General features: G+C 38.8%; 1 protein-coding gene across 14 annotated transcripts in view; it reads right to left on the reverse strand.

The window, feature by feature from the left end:
• LOC5577336 (tight junction protein ZO-1) overlaps positions 1-20,738 on the reverse strand; it is a 253,064-nt gene that overhangs the window by 103,227 nt on the left and 129,099 nt on the right. Inside the window, exon 1 of one of the 14 annotated variants that reach the window (XM_021851171.1) lies at positions 1,953-2,823. The exons of the other annotated variants lie outside the window; for them this stretch is intronic. Coding sequence (XP_021706863.1) covers positions 1,953-2,018 — 66 coding nt within the window. The 5' untranslated portion in view covers positions 2,019-2,823. Of the gene's footprint in view, positions 1-1,952; positions 2,824-20,738 lie in introns of those variants that run through there. 14 annotated transcript variants of the gene reach the window in all.

Genomic DNA, 20,738 nt, shown 5'->3' on the forward strand with positions numbered 1-20,738 from the left:
TTTGTACCGTTACAGGTTGTCGTCATGTCCACTCTACGGTTGACCTGCAGCAACAACGATACTCACTACCACGCTGAACGTCAACATGTAAACCTTAGCCCTATCCTCTCCTTCATTTTTTTGTTATCCTTAACCTCGGCCAAACCGCGAGTTTTACGGTTCCCCAAAACTAATATAGATTATTAAGAAGCAATTATGAATTTGTAAAAAAAAAATCCATTGAATTCGGCTCCGTTATGCCTAGTGGCGCTTGAGCCTGTTAAATAAACGTTTAAGTAAAAAAAAAAATGATCAAGAGCACATAGGCAAACTCTATGACCGATTGAATGATTTGCTTGCTTTTCACATAGTAATTCCCATATAAACTTTGAAGGGCTTGTGCAGTCTCAATTTTCATCCGAATGAGCTAAAATTTAAAGAGGACTCTTAAAATTCGATCCTGAATCGAATTTTTTTAACCACTCATAAATACGGTCATAAATACGAAATCCGGTGATTTAGTCATAAATTCTTGCAATTTGATATGTATTCGTGTTCTACATGCTAAGCATTTCTTCTGCTAAAGCTAAGTATGCTGTTTCGCTCAAGAAAAGTAAAAAAATTCCTTGACTGAAAGGGTCAAGAAATTTCCTACAGAGAGCCCCCTTTGAAGTGACATTTCTTCTCAACTGCGTACTGCGATCAGAAAAAAATGATTTTCTTGACCATTTCTTGGAAGAAATTTTCCACGCATCGAGATAGGCGATTCCTTTTCTTGTCAGTAGCAAACCGGCCTTAAGAGGGGAAGGTGCAAAGCTTTTCACTCCCCCCCCCCCTCCACGTATTGACTCAAGTGATATAAACATGATTTCAGCTTTATTCACTCACATGTACCAGAAGAGTGAACAAACTCGCAGAAGCTTTACAAATAAGGCTTTCTTCGTGTATGGACTGATGCACGAGTTCACTTGTTGACGTTTGAGCGGTGCCATGTTATTTATGTGACCATGGAAACGAGTGAATTCGGCACCGCTTAAACGTCAAATTCGTGAATACGTGCATTGGTCCATTGTTTAGCAGCCTACTATGATTTTATATTCAAAACTCAAAAATAAGATACATGACTGCTACCATTTGATGTTAATCAAGTTATGTTTTGGTAAACTAAACATACGACACTTAAGCGGTTACCACTAATCTGGTCGCAGCTGCATTTATGTGCAAAGTGTAACATGACTATATAGGTAAGTTTCATAGAAGAATGCATGAGGGGATTCGGAGGGGAATCATTTTTTCCGGCTTAGTGAATGATTCTAGAATATCGATTTTTTTTCGAATTAAAGCTGTATATCTGCTATGTAGTTTCCAAACAAAATATGCAAATTTTAATTTAATTTTTCCAAGAGATCGACTAAAACCAGTGTCATTGATAGCAAACTTGTACAGTATAGTTGACATTTCAACTCATCTCACTTAAATGACCCATATCCAAACGAGTATTATAATAAGTATTAAATATGATGATGATCTACCCCTAAAAAAATATCATGATTTTGTTGAAGTTGAAATTATGGATTTATGACCTATGGTCCCCCTGTGGACTGGTAGCAGTCAAACAGCAAAATAATAGTGACTTTAGTGACTAAAATTATCAAAAAAGTGACCAAAAATGGACTACAATGGTTTTCAGCGAAAACTAATGCCTGATTCTCCAGATTTGTGTACTTAAGAACTCAAGGGTTAATCTTAACAATTGAAAACCGCAATTTGCTTTGAATTTGTACCACTGTTTGTAGTTGAGCGAACATAAATAAACATAGGATGGAAATTTCCACTTCTTAAATATATATTTTTTGTAAGATGCCCCCTAACAGAGAAGACTGAGAAATACTGTGTCACAGTTATGGACACACGTATTCATAAAACAAAAGTCACAAAATATGCTAATCATGTTGAAATTTGAATATGTATACCTGAGGATCGTTGTGAAAGTGGTTGTTGGGTAGCTGCGTTCCATTGGATGCTCCAATCATATCCATGGTGGTGAGATTTAACAGAAGTGTAAAACTTTACGGTAATCCATTTAACAATCAGACAGGTTTATCACAGCTCTCATCGGTCGGGTCTGGACGTGTATCATCCCAGTAGGCACAGCGGACACGATAACAACGTACGATAACGACAATATGCCAAACACTAGCCTAGGGTGGGGTTCCAATCACAGCAACCGTACGCGCATTGAAATCACACAAGTAACCAAAGCCAACCAAACGGCCAACAGTGCAGATTCGTTCGCCTGCTACGAGCTGTCTGCTATCTCTATATTTGCTTTTGATTAGCTCAGCGCAATCCAAACACTGGAAACATGCTCTTCTTCGTTCCCGATTAACAACACACACTGCGGTTTAGTTTCACTCACGGTTCCAACGAGATGGAAGGATGTTGATATCACGAGGGGATCGTGGCACTCGATAAACTGCTGAATGCTGATGTTATGCTGGGTGTCGTATTCCGACTGTGTGTTTGTGTACTGTGAGCTAAACCAGCTCTTTTCGATTCTCTCTCTTTCACTCACTCTCAGAAGTACTATCGCTATGCGGCGGGGACGGATTTAAATTCCAACATATTTTTTTTTCTTCTTTCACAGAACGATGACCAAAGCAAAAGTGTTTCCAAAACCTTGAATTGGTAATTTATTCTTCAGCGCAACATTTTCATCTCTCTCTTCTTCTTGCGCTTCCCTCGGCACACAACGAATAATCAAACATTCACACAAATACACCAAGTAGGCCCTGGTCTGGCCACGGCGCAAGCGAAGATGACGAAGAGGCCTTCTTGGATGCCTGTACACTGAAACAAGCGTTGCAGTAATGAGAACCATGAACGTGTTTTTAAATTTACTATTCCAACCACGATTGAGCTATCATGAAGGCTTTTTATTTGCGTTTCGTTCCCTCTCAATCCAACCGCGTCGATAGCCGAGCGGCTAGCGTTCGCGCTTGGCAATCACCAGTTCCTCGGTTCGATTCTGGTCTGCTGCAAGTTTTTAACCATAATATAGTAATTTTTACTATACAAATGGTGCCATGGTAAAATTGAATGCACAAAATATTCTAAATAAATGCGAATTTAGTCTGCACAAATCAAGTGGCGTTGTGTATTTAATGTAACCCTCTGATATAGTATTTTCAACCGCAACGCTGTTCTCAGTGTACCTGTGCGAAAAGCCAACGAGCGATAAAATTTCTTTACGTTCTGCGAAATCGAACACGGAATTTTAAATTATTGCCCGAACCTTCATACTGCGGGCGAACGCACTCACTCACGACACTGCACAGAACTTGGCCGCACACTCACTTGCGCTAAAATAAAAGGGTTTGGCCTATACGTTGTTGCAGGAATACCAAAGCTTTCCAGTACTGGCAGCAAGAAAACTGGTTAAGCAGGCCGCGCATAAAGGCAAAATTCCACACCTACGACTCACGTTGTCCAACAGAACCACCGCCGCCTTGCTTCTACACTCACATAAATGGCACTTTCAAAATTCACCTATTTACACTGACTTTTCAGCACGCGTTTCGTTTACATTACACGATCAGTAAACGATCCACTGGTTATTAACGCACCGCATCTAATGCCGGAATGAATTACACTGCACCTCTAAGATGCACCTTTCTCCCGAAAAAACTGGACGGCAGACGCAACAAGCCACCCTTCTCTAGGAAGGAACGCAGCCCAGTCACAAATTTGAACGCGCTCGGCTCGACAGTTCGAAATAAAATGGACGCCCAGCCAGCCAAGAAACAAGTTGTGGCTCGTGACGCGAATGAAAGTTAAGCCAAAACGGCGGCGGCAGTGGCAGCGACGACTATACGACAAGAGTTGACGAGAGGAGCGGGCTTTGCGAGAGAGCCCAGCGATTCCAGTACAAAGCAATACAACAAATCCAGCCACCCGAAAGAAGCAGCAGCCCGCAGGAAGAAACGAGAAATATACGGCAACTTAAAAATCGTTTTCTTATGCCGTATACATTGCGGGCAGAGGTTCCCAACTGCATAGCGGGTCCAATGAATTAACTACAAACACTTCAGGACATTTGTAACGTTCCCTCCATCTCTTGTGTGAGGAAAGTTAGTCTTTGAGTCCAACGGGATGACGAAGTTTCCTATAAAATGTTATGAGTCTTCAGATCAATCCGTAAATTCTTCTACTTCTTGGTATTACGTCCCCATTGGACAATTAAGCAGCATTGTGCTTAGTGTTCTTATGAGCACTTTCACAGTTATTAACTGAGAGCTTTCTTTGCCAAAGTTGCCATTTTCGCATTCGTATATCGTGTGGCAAGTACGATGATACTCCATGCCCAGGGAAGTCAAAGAAATACCCTTTTCGAAAAGATCCTGACCGACCAGGAATCGACCCAGACACCTTCAACATGGCTTTGCTTTGTAGCCGCGGACTCATTCGGCTAAGGCAGGCCCTTATATTATATCCTACCATGCCCACACAGTTACGGATCACCCACAGTGACGGATCACTTTGGCGTTCAACATCGGATAACTCGCTCAAAACTTAAACGTTGACGTTAAACATATTTTTCCCTTGTCATACTATTTGTCTTCTACCATTTGTAACGTTAAGCACAACATTCAACCGCTAAATAACGGTGTTTTTGACAAATGTTTAGTTGGTACCACACAGCTATCATTATATGGTCGTTTTCTGTTAGAAGTGCCGTCAGCATTCATAAGCTCCCACAGGTGGTAAAATTCAAATGTTATAGCATGTTTTATGTTCGTTCGCTTCAATTTAGTATGAATTTATCTTTGGAAAACATTTTTCTTGATTGTTAATTCTAAATACCGAATATTATCACTTCTAACTAATGATCCATAATATGGACCAGGAAATGATTGTTTACCACGGTTATGGATCACTTCCAAAGAATGTAGATTTCTGCTGTTTTATGCATTGGATTCGACATTTTCAGTCAATAGCACTGAGGATAAAACTAATAAAACATCAAGGTTTGTAAATTTCATATTTTAGCAGACAAAAATGGGTGGAAAACTTTATGTGGAGCGAAAACAGTTCATACATCAGTTATTGCAATACAGTATCACAAAAAAAAGAGCGTTTTACCATTGTTTCCAGCTCTAGCACTGCTATTTTTTGCAGTAATATATGACACATTGTTAACTTTCGCCAAACCATGCAATACAGATGCATTGAGTTGAAAATCTCTTGATTTTGCGCACTGATCCATAATATGTCACAATTTGATCCATAATATGAACGTTGATCCATAATATGATTTTCAGGAACCGATACAATTTTTAATTTTTATGAATTCCTATGTAAATATTACACTCAAAACAGTTTACTAACCGAAGTTCCAATTTGCATGTCGTTTTATTGAATTTTATAGGTTGGACTCCACACTATTTGATCCATAACTGTGAGGTCATGGTATATGCCAAATTTGACTGACTTGAAAATCGATCGTCAAAATCGAATAGTTTCACAGGTGAACGAAGGGCTTGAGAACCTCTGATCCACACATGTATCGGTGTACACTCCAAAAAATATAAAACGAATTTGACTACGATACTCATTATACCTGAGTGAGTAACTTCATCACGAAACTATTCAGAAGTTCCAGTTCTAAAGCTGAACTAGTAAACGTGATATTGTTAATTTATGAATATGATTGACTTACTTTTACAGTGTACACATCTGGCTGCTTCGAAGCTCTGTGCTTTGGCTACCGACTGACTGATCTTTGGGCTATACCTTTGCGTATAGGCATGGACCAAGGAAGGAGTCAAAAGAGCTGACGACGGACGAAGGGAGACAGACGGTGACGAAGGCGACGACGATCGGATCGGAAAATGTGTGTATAGAAGAGATGGAGATTTTAAAAAACGGCAATATGCGAACAGGTAAAAAATACTCAGGTGTTTCGTGAGTTGTGTAATGAAGTAGAATGTTATTTTCGATGCTTTCCTTTATCTGTTCATAACGATCGGTTGGGCTGGAGGATAACCTTCTATTGAGAAAAATATTTCTATAATAGTGTTTTATATAGTGCAAGGGGGAATAATGAAACCGTACAAATGCTTGGTTTCAAGATGGTTAATTCTAAATGACAGACGTGATCTACAAACTGAATTATTGATACTAAGAGAGCCTATTCTTGGCACTTTTAATTCACTTCGGCAGTGGGGTTTTTAGAAAGCTACAGAGCTCATATTTGGCCACAATATGCATCGTACTGAAGCGTTTCTTACTGCAAAGTTTCAGACAATTCGACCGAGAAAACCTCCCATGCAAAAGTGTATCATGGCATTGCCCAAGTGGTTCTGCACCCTACTGTACAAAACATAAAACAAGAATAAAATTTTACATTCTAATCTATACACATATCTATAAAAGTATTCATGTAAATCCTGTGCCATATTTGGGTTTTGATAGCTTTGCTCGTTTCTCACAATTATACCATAGTTATAGTTTTTACTAGATTTAAAATACATCGACTGTGCAATAACGTTGATGGAATGTTATAAGTTTATCGAATGATGGCAGCTCTTATTGAGAATAAACAACTGTAAACGTGCTCTTAGAACACTTAGCTGATGAGTAGGCTCTGTCCCAGTTGGGACGCAATTTCAAGAATCAGAAAAAAAAATCTACAGAGCAATTCCATAGGGTAACCGTTAGTCTTAACGAACTCATGCTTGAGTGACCTTGAGCTGGAACTCGAAATTCGTCAAACTTATTGTTATTTCACGTTGACATCCAAAACAAAAGCTTCCCTCACTTCATGGCACTTTACAGTTAAATTGATTATCCTAAAACCGTTTACATTACTGCTTGTCTCATTCTTGTCTAATGGTTCACCCACCACAGAAAACAACCAGCATGGACAGAAAGCCAGTTGCGCATATCGTCCAGCGATCTCTCTTGACCATTATACGGCACCAAGATAGAGAGACCCGACTCGAATAAGCATTCTTCTCGTTCTTTGACTTGCCCAACCAACCATACCTCCTCACTTTGGTCTTTGGCTAAACTTCTGCCCTACCGCTCAACATGCTGGTCTCTTAAACGGTCGCTGAACAGTGGTCCGGATTTGAAAAACCATGGCAAAAATTGTACATACTATATATTTTACTTTTCTTGTCCGTGAGAAGAATTGTGTATTGCTTCTAGAGACCAAGAATACCTCTGCATCTTCACAATCACATCGGGAAGGGTGTTTATTAGTGAGGAAGAAAAACAGGCTTTTTGAGGAGAAATACGACTTTAACTAAAAACTAGTTTTGTATTTTTGTCTCAAGGTGCAAAAATGTAGACAAAAGATAAAAAAGCTAAAACACATACTATTATCATAAGCATAAAACGAGCTCATCAATTGGTAATCCATCCTCGACTGAATACGAAAATCTTTTAGCACTCGCACAACGCAAACCGGACACAATCGATCCTGATTCCGTTGCTCGCCTTACAAGTATGCAACAGAACCGAAAGACCACACACTGCTTTGATGTTTCGAAGCAAAAATTAAAGTAATTGGACATAGGGGAAGAGCACCAATTTTCGACCCATCACTAATTTTCGACCCATTCATACGATTTTGGCCTACTTTGTATGAAAACCCAAAAATTGGCACAGAATTATTGTGGGTCGAAAATTAGTGCTTTTCCCCTATGCACGAAAACAAATCTATTTAATTTCCCTAACTAGCTGATATTGTGGTTGAAAATTCAACTTTGTATTTCAACTAAAAGCCACGTTTTAAATTTGGGGTTTTGCCAGCTTTCAAACTGGACCACTGTGCACTGGTGGTGAAATCTAAGCACCAGCAGACGGGTGGCAGAGCAAAGGACAAACGCGGAATGGAAAAGGAAAACTTTTGAGTTCTTGGTTTGGGAGATCGTCTCCGTCGCCGTCTTCGGTACAGGAGTCATGGCCCTAACGCAACTGAAGATACTCCCAGTCGTTCCCAAAAGGGGTGAATTGTGTTATTGTGGCCCATTGTCTGCTTCACTTCGGTCTCACTTCGCTGTTTTGCTAGTGGATGGGCTCGGGCTGGTTCTGGTTCTGGAGATTTCAGGAAAGCAGACGTTTTTTTAGTTTGCAAGTTGAACTTAGTCAAGTGGCACCTAGGGAGCACAGGCTGATATGGATTTTCCATTTTATTCATGTTTCAGTGAATGTTCAACTCGTTATGAATATTTAAGAGACTGTAATAAATAGCAGTTGATTTACATTTGCAAATATGGTTATATTAGCTAATAAAATAACATGCAAGACAGAGGGTAAAATTTTGAATATCATGCTACGATAAACTTCGATGTTCTAATGTCCTTAGTTGACGTAGGGGAGAGTGTTCCGAAACAGGGGCCTTCCTTAGGCCTAGTGGTTAGAGTTCGCGGCTACCAAGCAAAGCCATGCTGAAGGTGTCTAAGATTGATTCCCGGTCGGTCCAGGATCTTTTCGTAAACGAAATTTCCTTGACTTACTTGAGCATTTTAAAGTGGTCACTGAAGTTAAAAAGCAGACATTGTCCCAGAAGAAGCAGAAGTGTTCTAAAACGAACCTACCTTGTTGGCTACATCGTAGCGCTACAAAACGAAAATGTTTAATTATTGATTTACCGCTTCATAAATTGCCGTTCGAACTGTACACTTTTTGTTCCTTGTTGTTATCATGGCCGTGTTAAAAGTATAATTTTCATTAACTTTTTTTTTAGATTATTCAGCAAACTTGTAAGCTTGTCTACAAATTTCAGTTTGTGTTTACATCAATAAAAAATGGGTTTTACATCTACTACATGTTAGTGATCCCGGCATTCATTAGGGTTCATTAGCAGACATCTTGCAGTAAAAGTTTTTGTAATAAGTACAGTATTAATGAATGGGCTTAATTAATGGGCAAAATTTGAAGCCAAATACCTAATTTTTAAGAGGAAAATAACCATCATCGTTCTAACAATTTTAAAACCCAGTTTTTTTGCTCAAAATTTAAACAATATTCAAGAAATCTATCATTGCATTACATTTGCAACCTGGATTGCAATGATAGATTTTTATGAAAATTTCTTTTAATTTTTAACGAAAAAAACTGTTTTTTCCGCAAGTTTACAAAGACAAAATAAAAAGTGCACTGATTTTGGATGCTTCCTTTGCAAAATTAGTGCCTTTGAAGTTTTAGTGCAATCTTAGAAGTTAGACTCCAAACTGTTTTCACCTTAAAAAAAACGAAATTTAAACGTTAATTCCCATCTTACCGTTTAAATTCACTTAATTTTGCATTACTAAAAAAAAAATCATCTACCCAATCATTAGATTGTATTTCAATCCCGTTGCCTATCTGCCTACTTTTTTTTCAAAAGAATGAACTACATAACAGCCTACTTTTACTTTAAACAGAAACAGTATTGAAAAGTAGTATTTTTTTGTTCTGTTTTGAGGGGTTGGCAAATTATTTTTCACTAAATTGGGTGCTGACATCAATGATTCAAAATTCTGTAGCTTTGTTCGATTATCACTAAATTTGAGACCTGTGGTAAAGAAAGAATCCAAAACACCCAGTCAAAATGACGCAACAGTTGTCGTTAAAAAATACCTCCATTTTTCTGCTAAAGGCCAAATTCTATTTGTTGCGTTAAGCTAGGTATGCTGTTTCCGCTCAAGAAAAGTAAAAAGTTTTGCTGAAATTTTCTACAGTGGAGCTCCGTTTGAATTGACATTTCTTTTCAACTGCGTACATCGATAAAAAAATGCTTTTCTTCAGCATTTCTTGCAAGAAATTTCCCACGCATCGAGATAGGCGATAACTTTTCTTTTCAGCTGCATAGTCCTCATTTCGAGTAAAAATTTGAAACTTTGACCAATTGGTCTTATCAAGTCTTATAAAGTACCTATATAGCTAATGATATTTTAGCTTATATTTTACCGCTTATTAAATTAACAGCTACCATGCTTCCCCACATTATTTCAGCGCTATAAAAACTACATGGAGACGCCTAACAGCATTTAAATGAACGAATGTTTGAAGATAATTTAAGAGTTTCAGTACAGAAAAAACTGCCGTTCTGATACAAAGTTACAGATTTTATTACAACGTCCAAATCTTTATTGGATCTCTTACTTCTTTGAGCTCTTACGAAAACGCATAATTTGTTGCGAGAAAGTAAGAGATATCGTAACCGATAGGCCGTTGGGCTATTTCGAATCAATTTTCCAGAAAATAGATGTTTTTTTCGTTAATCGATTTTTGAAAACGAAGTTGAAAATCGAATGAATCTATTCTTCACAATCGTTCATTTTTTAATTGAATACATTGAATTCTTAATTATGATTTTAATATTTAAAATTTTGAAGTTGTTAAAAAACAATATCATTTTTAATTTTGCTTAAAAATGGCCAAGAAAATAAAATAATGTGTACAACATGTCTATACCATTACGCAAAACAGAAATACTCACAAAGGAAAATTAGTCAGAGAAGCATTCATTCAATAATCAGACGCAAATGAATTCGATCACAACAATATTCCGCTCAAAATGTAATCGGATTCGATCGACAAAAGAAACAAATTTTGAATAATGGCAACACAAACATGTAGTAAATTGAACTCATTTTCTCACAGCGCTAAACCAGGATTATGTTACTTCCAGTTAATCAAAATTGTCATGCTGAACAGTACGAAAAACAACAACAAAGCAGGCGCTCACACCGTTTGTCTCAATCTTGCGGATTATTATACAATCAAAAGAAAAATTGTCATGACAATCACAGGAGGCAACAATTTTGCAACGTTTGCAGTTCGATAATGTGGCAATGTTTACCAAAAAAATTGCTCGGACGTGGTAAGCGATCATTGTCTGTTAATGCGGAATAGAATTGTTGCAACAAGAATAGGAGAGGACAATGTCTTTGTTGATGCATGTTAGTTGACAATTGATTCACTGATTACACAGCGTGACAAAAATACATGTTTGCGTGTCTCAAGGATCAAATTATGTGTCTCTAGTAGATTTGGACTTGCTGAATTTGATGCCATTCTCAGAATGTTCCAGCACGTCACAATTTTTAGCTACAGGTCGCCAAGTTGTATAAAACACTGGTTTATTGATGTATACATGAAATTTAAAGTACAATTTATCTAAATGTTTTGTAATATAATCCACACAAACATGCAAAATAGAATTTAAACTTTCATTTCAATATAATTTTATTGAAATTGCACGATTAAATTGCAATTAAACTGTTTGTTAATGTTTCTGAATTACGTGTTCTCTGGTTGACGGTTGCGCAAAAAGTGAGAGAAACTAAATACAACATTATCATCGCCTACTAGATCACATTACCTAGTTTCGGCTAGTTAGTAGATATGTAATTCATAGAGTGCCAATGTAGCGAGTGTTTATGTTATACTCTGAGACGAGATCATTTATTTGTGTTTAACTTAAGATCGTGAAGCGGTCAATCCCCAACATGCTCCCCTAGCCATTGTTTTCTTCAAACGGTATCAGACACAACTTAGTAGATGTTTTGATTGCTTTTTGTTGTCAAAAACTTTGCAACCGAAACACGTCCATCTTGTCATGATGCACATGATTAGCGCAACCTCTAATCCATTTACGGTGGCAATTTTTCATTGATCAGGCACAATTCTAATTCGCAGACAACATCACCCTAGTGGTCTATGGCGAATCGATGGGGAAAGTAGAGTTGACAGTAGCCACTTATCTATATTTGAGGAATGGATGAAGTCTAGGAAACTAAGGCTGGCCCGTCAAATGATTGAGATGGTAGTGGACCATAATCGCAAGTTCGAGCAACGGGCAATTAACTAGGTAGGTGATTGCACCATAGAGTCCAAGCGATCCCTTAGGCATCTTGGGGTAATATTCGATGACAAGCGCAGCTTCGCTAGCCACATTGAATATGCCTGTAAAAGGCATCTATGGCTATAGCGGCGCTTTCAAGGATGATGTCTAACAGCTGTAATTGCCAGCAAACGCAAGCTCCTGGCAGGCTTGGCGCTTAGAACGAGCAGAAAAAAGCGGTTGGAAAGCACGTATAGGATGTGCTTAAGAGTAGTAAGAGCATACCGAACGTTTTTCAAAGAGGTCGTCTGCATCATCAAGGAAGATGTTTAATGCTTCAATCAAAGAGGTACGAGAGGAGTCCGCAACGCGTGTAAAGAGATAACGCTCAGAGGTTGGCAACAGGAATAAGATAACTTCACAAAGGGTAGATGGACTCATCGGCTAATACCAAATGTGTCAGATTGGTATTAAGAGAAACCATGGGGAAGTGAACTTCCACTGACGCAGTTTCTGTCAGGACGTGGTTGCTATAGGCAGTACATGCATAGGTACGGGCACTAAGAATATTCAATTGAGCTAGTGTGGAGGAAATCGCGGAGCATGACGTGTTCGATTGCCTTCATTTCATTGTTGTGAGAGATCGCATGTTCGATACATGCGGAGGGGACACAACCTCGGACATTATAATCCAGAGAATGTGTGCGGATGCGAGTGCTAGAATGCAGCACTTCGGCTGTCACTCACATTATGTAAGAATTACAGCGCTTATGGCGCGCCGATCAAGAGTTGGCTGCAGAGGATTAGTCCTGGCGATGCTGGTCCCTGTTAAATTGCTTAAGTCGGCTAGGAAAAGCAGTTTGCCTAGGCTACTTCTTCTACATGTGTTAAGTACACTGGCATCTCTCCGAAGAAATACCGTAAAGTGGTTTCTGTGGCCAAGGGTAATATCTGTGCATTCTGTATACTACTATTCTGTGCATCACTTGAACAATTCAGCGAGAATCGCTCACGTAAATTGCATTGGCTGGTTTTAGTGGGTCGTCGTTGATGCGGCAACCCCACACTCCCTGAGTTACCTTCTCAGGAATCTATTTGCAGATTTTGTCCTCGTTGAAAATTTTGCCATCACTTGAATTATTGCGCTTCAAAACAGACCATATGACTAGGCACATCTCAAGAAATATAAGGTGCACCAAAATGAACAGCGCGCGCCCGGGTGTCTGCAAGAAATGCGGCTCCTGCAGAAAAGGTTACAGCACGTGTACAGTAACTCTAGTCTCCATCGTTCCTAAGGACTTTAAAAGTTGCATGAATTTGTTCAAGAGGTACGAATTTCTACTCAACTCCTTGTGTATAACAAATTCTTGAATGATATGAAGTGAGCGTCTTGATTTAATATTGAGATGTTTGCATAATCACGGTAAATCGTTTTGCCTCATCTTCGTTGACCTGCAGATCGCCTAAGGGCAGTTAAAATTCTGTATTTGAGACTCTCAACTTGAGAGTGCACTCATTATTTCTAAATGAACTGCTCGAGCTCTACGACAAATGAATAAGATAAAATATATTTTATGTGCTTTCTGATTCCTGGTGAATGGAAAGTACTCAAAGTACTCCAATGTCTATTCCATATATTTTGAATGATCTTCCTGGGTTCACTCTTTCAATCGGAGCTATCTGACTTAACTATACGCTTGCTATGGAAGCAGTTTATACCCTGATTAACCATTTGACGTGTAAGGTTTGACCGTATATAGGCCAACCATTTCATAATTATCGTATAAAAGTTTTACAAATGTTTAATTAACTGCCAGTAGGTTTTGCTAGTTTGCATTTAGTTGAGAATCAATGGAAGCTGTTGATCAAACTCACTCCTGCGACTTCAACCTGAAAAACCTGGCGATCGTCTTAAAAATGGTTAGAGTTATAGGAGAGCTGGAACTTGACAAAAGCTTGTTCTTTAGTAACAGCTGTATTTCAATGGCAAACATTCTATTTTGTATCACTCTTATGACACAATTGTACATGCTCAAGTTCCTGTATCATCAGCAAACCTTTGCACCTGGCTTGTTCAACAGTTTCACAATTCCTTATGAATCACAAACAGTGTACTGTCAATTGCTCAGTTTGGAAAAATGATCGAGTAGTGAGTACTCCTATATACTTTGAGGATGTTTATAGCTGATTTTTTGTTCAACAATATTGAATTTGAGACATTGCTCCATGGACTATCACGATCTCTACACCTTGGCCAGGCACACACTTATAGGCAAATCTCCATGATGTTTGGCAATTTCAAAGTTTGTGCAAACAATACCTCCAATGCACGCAAAATAACACATATAAACTACATGTTTTGAAAGCATGTGCCGCCATCTATCGCTCTCCCAGGAATGTATGTGCCAATTTGTGGAAAACATTAGCCCCATTTCAAAAATCCATGTCCTTTGCACATAAGGTAATGAGGTAATGACCCGTTCCACACAGACAAGCTCCCGAATAATTTCAGTGTAGACGATTCCCTCGATATGAGGTCCGTAGAATTATCATTTAACCGCTCATGTTTCCAATTTTTCTTTGGATACACCTCGTTCATATTTGAGAGCAAGTTGTCTTTGGCAATGTGACGATGTAACGAAGCCAACCTTGTTCCATACGTAACAGTGTATAAAGACAGCCTCTTCTGGAGAAAATCTTCATATGTAGTGAATTGCAGTTGTCAATCATTATAGTAGATCAAAGCTCGACTAAAAAATGGTTTTAGGGTTAGCTGTTATTGCATGACTTTAGTATCGGAACCTCAGGAAAATGTTAAACAGATATTGTAGCATTGTAGGACCGCTTATCAGAACATTATTCAGCGGTGTATGGACTGATCCATTGATCACCGTTCATTGCTTGATGGTTCTAAAAATTCTTTGTATGTTGTTGGTATCACGTCCAAACCATCTCTCATTCACAAATTTCTCCAATTGCTTGTAACTTTTTTTTCTTTATTCCAAATATTGCTGATTTTTGCTTATTACATGTTTCTGAATTCAATTTGTTTGCCATTTATTGTATGAGAATGGCGTTACAAGACTCTAAAAGGTGCTCTAGAATTGGGAAAACCATAGATGTTTGATCCGAATCAAACAAATCTCGTAAGGCTATGACTCACTCCATCTCAACTATATTTAGTTCAAAACATTCAACGAGTGCGTTAAGTTTCGAGTTATTCCAAAAGATCCCAAGCTATCGTGTAGTTTGTTTGAGTGGTTAACTCTGAATCGATTAGTCCGATGGTGGCACCTCGTAAAAACAATTTTAGGTATTTGAATGTCTCAACTTCGATGAGTAGTTTTTATGGATCAATGAGTAGTTTTTATTAATCCATTCAATCCAACTCTCTCCTGAGCTATCAATAATCAAAAGATTAAGTTTTAAAGTCTCACAGAATTTCTATTGGAAGAATTAGTTGCTTGTGCTTTCATGTTGCAAATCATTTTTTTTTTTTCGAACATTGCTAAGCCATATATACACTCTACTCAAGTTCTGTTTGTATGTAGCTTTATCGGGTCAATGCTCAAGCGAGCTCTTTATCTGTTCGTACTTTTTGTGGCAACCTCGAACGGGCCTGAAAGATGTTTCCTTATAGAACGCTACAATCAACACAACGATCTGAAATTTATGCCGCATTGCATAATTTCGCAAAACTACTGCTCTTTTATAGGAGTTATTCCGAACCGATATTCATAACATGTGTGTCTCTTGGCCCGTGTGCCAAACATAACTCAAAATCTACTCCAGTCTCGTGTGTGTAATATTCCAACCCGTGTGTTAGAATTTTGCCTGTCCGTGTACAAGCTCAACATGTGACTTCCAACCCGCGTGTTGGAAGATTTTTCTCAGGCTCAATTTGACCAACCCTCGTGTTGGAAATTGATGTCTGTCTCTTGCTGTTTCTGTTTTATTTCAACCCACGTGTTGAAATCCGTAAGTACGACCCTAGCGTCGGTTTTGCATATCCAATTCCGCAATTGGATTTCACTCATCGACCCAAGCGTCGATGAATCCAACCCAGGCGTTGGACACTTATCACACCTAATTGATGAAAAGCTAAAAGTCATAATTGATTTACCTTTATGGAGCGAAATATCCCATCCGGTTCGAAGGACCAAAAGTTTGTTAATGTTTCTGAATTACGTGTTCTCTGGTTGGACGGTTGCGCAAAAAGTGAGAGAACTAAATACAACATTATCATCGCCTACTAGATCACATTACCTAGTTTCGGCTAGTTAGTAGATATGTAATTCATAGAGTGCCAATGTAGCGAGTGTTTATGTTATACTCTGAGACGAGATCATTTATTTGTGTTTAACTTAAGATCGTGAAGCGGTCAATCCCCAACATAAACCGATTTTTTCAACATGCTTGCGTCTCCATACAAATTCTTCGTTTCAATATTCTAAACCATCAAAAAATAACTTTTTCAATTTCTCATCGTAATAGGCTATTTTTCATCACGCCAATCTGTCATGAAACGGCCTACTTTACTCACTGAAGTATGCAGTGCGGGAATAGTCATTACGCAACTGAAACCAGTGCTGTAATGATTCATTACGCAACGCTTTCTCATTACCCAACTGTTTTGAGTTGCGTAATGAATCATTACAAAACAATTTTTCAGAAATTGTAAAATGATGGTGAATGCATTCCGATATTATTTTTGATACCCTCAACTGGTCTTCTACGAAATTGCAAAAAATGTTGTACGTAACTCGTTTCAGAACTCGATTTTTACAGCACTTGTCTAATTATCCTACTCGTCAAGTCTCATAGGATAACTTACGTGCTGTAAAAATCATCATTCTGCAACTTGTTCCGTAAACTACTATTTCCGCATCGAAAATATAATAAACTTTGATGAAAAGTATTGTTATACAATAAAATTTGATTTCTGTGGAAATTAAGCAAATAAATTTGCCGAAGAAGCTGGCAACTTGCATGCAAGTTGGCTGAAATGGTCAATTTTCGCATTTTTCAACAGTCAACATCATATCTCAAAAACTAGACGTGCTATGATATTTCTTAAACGGCAAGATAGATTCAGCAAGCCTTAATTAAGTGAATAGTGGTATTTTGGTGCTGGAGACAAAAACGTGTTCCGCGGGTTACTTGTTGATGCAAATTATATGTTGTATGAAAATATTAAAAACAACACGTAAATTACAAGACATTAAATACATATTTCTTTCAAATTTTGTCACATGGGCCAACAGTATTTTTGTTTTGTTTGTTAATTGGCATTTAAAAGACGAACAATTACATGTTTTGACCTGTTACATTTATGTCTTTGAAGACATTTGGAACTTCTGTCAAATTTTAAGCATTTGAATGAGTGCCTGGTGAGCATTGAAGATGGAAGTTTATTTGAAAAAAAAAAGATGAATATTATAATTTTTCACAATGAAGCTAGTTTACATGTATAGAAATTTTTCATTTGAGTTTGATTCAGTAAATTGCAGAACAAATAGATATTTTTAAAGTTGATTAGAGAATACGGACCAGAATAATCGGCAAAGACCACAGCGACGGAAATGGACTAGCGATTGGAAACTCGGAACGTGGAACTGCCAAATTCCTCAACTTCATCGGAAGTACACGCATACTTCGATGTACCTACTGAAAGTCCGCGGTTATGGAAATGGAATCGCAGCGCCAGGAAGTTGTGCTGGCCAGGAGCAATTGGTGGGAACGTTTAGAGGTAACCATACCATCTATCAGAGCTGCGGAAGCAGTGAGCTGGGAACAGCTTTTATAGTGAAGGGTGATCAGGTGGTGCGCGATCAACGAAATAATGTGCAAGTTGAGGCTCGAAGGGCCGGTTCTTCAACTTCAGGCCTCATAAAACGTGCATAGGCCTCCACTCTGGAAGCACTGATTGATGGCAAGGACGGAGGAGTTTCAGAAACGACGATTGGGAAAGTTCTCGGCTTGAACGAACGAGCGGCCACGACTGATAGATTTCACCGCCTTCAAGAATTATGGCTTTTTGTAGCACCTATTTCCTGCACAGCCTCCCGTATCGGTACACCTGGAGATCACCTCAGCAGACAGAATCGGAAATCGACCACATTTTTATCGATGGATGGCATTTCTCCGACATAACCGATTTCAGAATCTATTGTAGCGCTAACATTGACTCCGACCTGGTGATGGTCAAACTACGCCCAAAACTCAACGATGTACGGTTACTCGCCTCGGTATGATCTAGCTCGACTGAAACAACCAGGCGCCGCCAATGCGTACGCGCAGCATCTTGAGGAAGCACTGCCGCTAAGGTATAGCTCGACGGAGCCCCTCTTTGAGGAGTGCTGGAGGACAGTCAGAGCAGCCATTAAAAACGCCTACCGGAAGTATTGTCGGATACGTGGAATGAGTTCAAGAAACAATGAAGATGCAGCCCCGCACCAAATGCACATATACAAACGCCCATAAGACAGGTAGTCCTCTACGGGTATGAGTGGTGGACTTTCTCGAGGAGGACTTGCAAGGTCTTTAGGGTTTCGAACGTTCAGGTGCATAGGACGATGTTCGCCAGCATGTGTGGCGGCGAAGGATGAACCACGAGCTCGCTCAACTCTTCGGCGAACCAGTATTCAGGAGGTGGCCAAAGCTGGAAGGCTATGACTGAGCAGGGCATGTTGCAAGAATGCCGAACAACAGCCCTGTAAGATGGTAGTTTCGTTTCAATCCGGTCGGAACAAGTAGGCGTGGGGCGTAGCGAGCTAGGTGAATTGACTAGGTGACCAACGACCTGGAAAAGCAGGTGAGTCGCAGTTTCGAGGATGGCGAGCAGCGCCATGAACCCGAAGGAATTGGCGAAATTACTTGGTTTTTTCAAGAAATTGTTGTAAAACAATAAATAAATAATAATTGCACCAACGTTAATGGAAAACTTCCTTTTTTTATCAAACTATTTTCTACTATTCTCTATTTGCACGTCCCCCTTAGAAGAAATTAGTTACTGAAACCGATTTCATTCGATCGGATACGACCCTACTTACGAATCATGACTAGGTAACATTACTACTTGTTTGCTTCCTACACCTGAAACGATTCTCTGTAGTAAGTGGAGTCCTCATAGGGTCTATTATCTCTTGGTCCAATGCTTTTTCAATGTATATAAACAATTGTCTTCATCCTGTACTATCCTAGTGTAAATTCATTAAATGCAAACGATGTTTTTTTTTAGCACATTTCAGGAAACCCTAATAATCTCTGACATTTTAAACCGCATTCATATGATATACGTTGCATCTTGTAACATCTGTATGAGAAGAATGAAAAAGTAAATGCAATAAAAGACATAATAGTAGTTTACGGACACAATTGTAGAATGATGATTTTTACAGCACGAGTCGTAAATTTATCCTACGAGGCTTACCGATTACGACGAATGCTGTAAAAATCGAATTCTGCAAATGTTACGTACAATTTTTTGCATTTTCGTAGAAAGACCACTTGAGGGTATTAGAAATTATATCGAAATGCATTCACCATTATTTTAACACATTTATGAAAATCGTTGTATTATGATTCATTACGCAACTTAAAACTGTTCCGTAATGAGAAATCGTTGCCGTAATGAATCATTACAGCACCCGGTTTCAGTTGCGCAATGACTATTCGCACACTGCATACATCAGTGCAGAAAAGTAGGCCGTTTCATGACAGTTTGGCGTGATGAAAAACAGCCTATTACGATGAGAAATTGCAAAAAATATATTTTTACCGCACCAAACGTACAGTTCTAACAGATATTTCACTGATTAGAGATAGTGATAATGTGTATTAACTTTACAGATGTTGTAAAGAAACTGGGTCTTCTTATGGATTCTAATTTAAACTGGAATGCACAAATAAATTCCTTAGAAAAAAAAAGTTTATGATGCTTTGCAATCTCTAGTTATTTTGAAACATTGTCCTTAACTTCACATCACACTTGAGCAATTCTCGCTGAAACTATCACTCATCGGTAGAATTCCAAGTTTATGTGTCTGATCGCTAGTATATGAGGGGTCGACCAATTTGAGAAAACCGAAAGGACCACCCTTTAGTTTTAGCATATACAAACGATCAGTGACAGTGCGCATCGTACCTTCGTGCTGTGCGTACACGAATTCTCTCTGCTCTTGGAAGTTTTCTTAAAAACTACCTAAAGCAATAAAACAGTATTTTCAGTGCTACAAAAACAGTACTTTTCAGTGCTAAAACAGTACTTTTCAGTACTATTTTTTCTATTATTGATCCCTTTACGATCCTTGTTTGGACCCGTGCCTTCGATTTTTCGTTGGACCCGTTGGCGAAAGCTAGCGGTGGTAATCCTTCTTGGACACCGTCTTGGGAAAAAACCTCTTGAAGGTCACGTCTTATTTCGTTAATTCACTAAACATGGTATCAACAACAAACAAAAGGAAGGGTGAATTTCTGAATTCACAACTTCCTTCCAAAAAAGTGGGATTTAAAACTGTCACTAAACGTGGCAAGAATGGAAGAAAGGACGCTTCCCCGGAATGCGAACTTTCTTCCAAGGGTGAAATGAATAATTGTATCGAAATGAGCAATCAGTTCGATGCTCTAGACAAATTTTCCGAACACCAAATCGAAGCAGCCTCTAGCCCAGGCTCTTTGATTCAAGTGAGGAAGCAAAGAGGTCCGCCTATCGTGGTCAGTTGTTCTCAATTTGGGGGATTTAGGCAGGAGATCTTGAACTCCATTAGAGGAATCAAGGTTTCCTTCCAAATCGCAAAGAAAGGCGACTGTCGCGTTTTGCCGGAAACTCTTAAAGATCGCGAACTTCTTCTCAAACATCTTGAAGAGAAGAAGCACAATTTTTTGGCTATCAACGTGTCGGGCTCACTCAAGAGTGTTA

Source organism: Aedes aegypti, chromosome 3, assembly GCF_002204515.2.
Source record: "Aedes aegypti strain LVP_AGWG chromosome 3, AaegL5.0 Primary Assembly, whole genome shotgun sequence".
Lineage (NCBI taxonomy): Eukaryota > Metazoa > Arthropoda > Insecta > Diptera > Culicidae > Aedes > Aedes aegypti.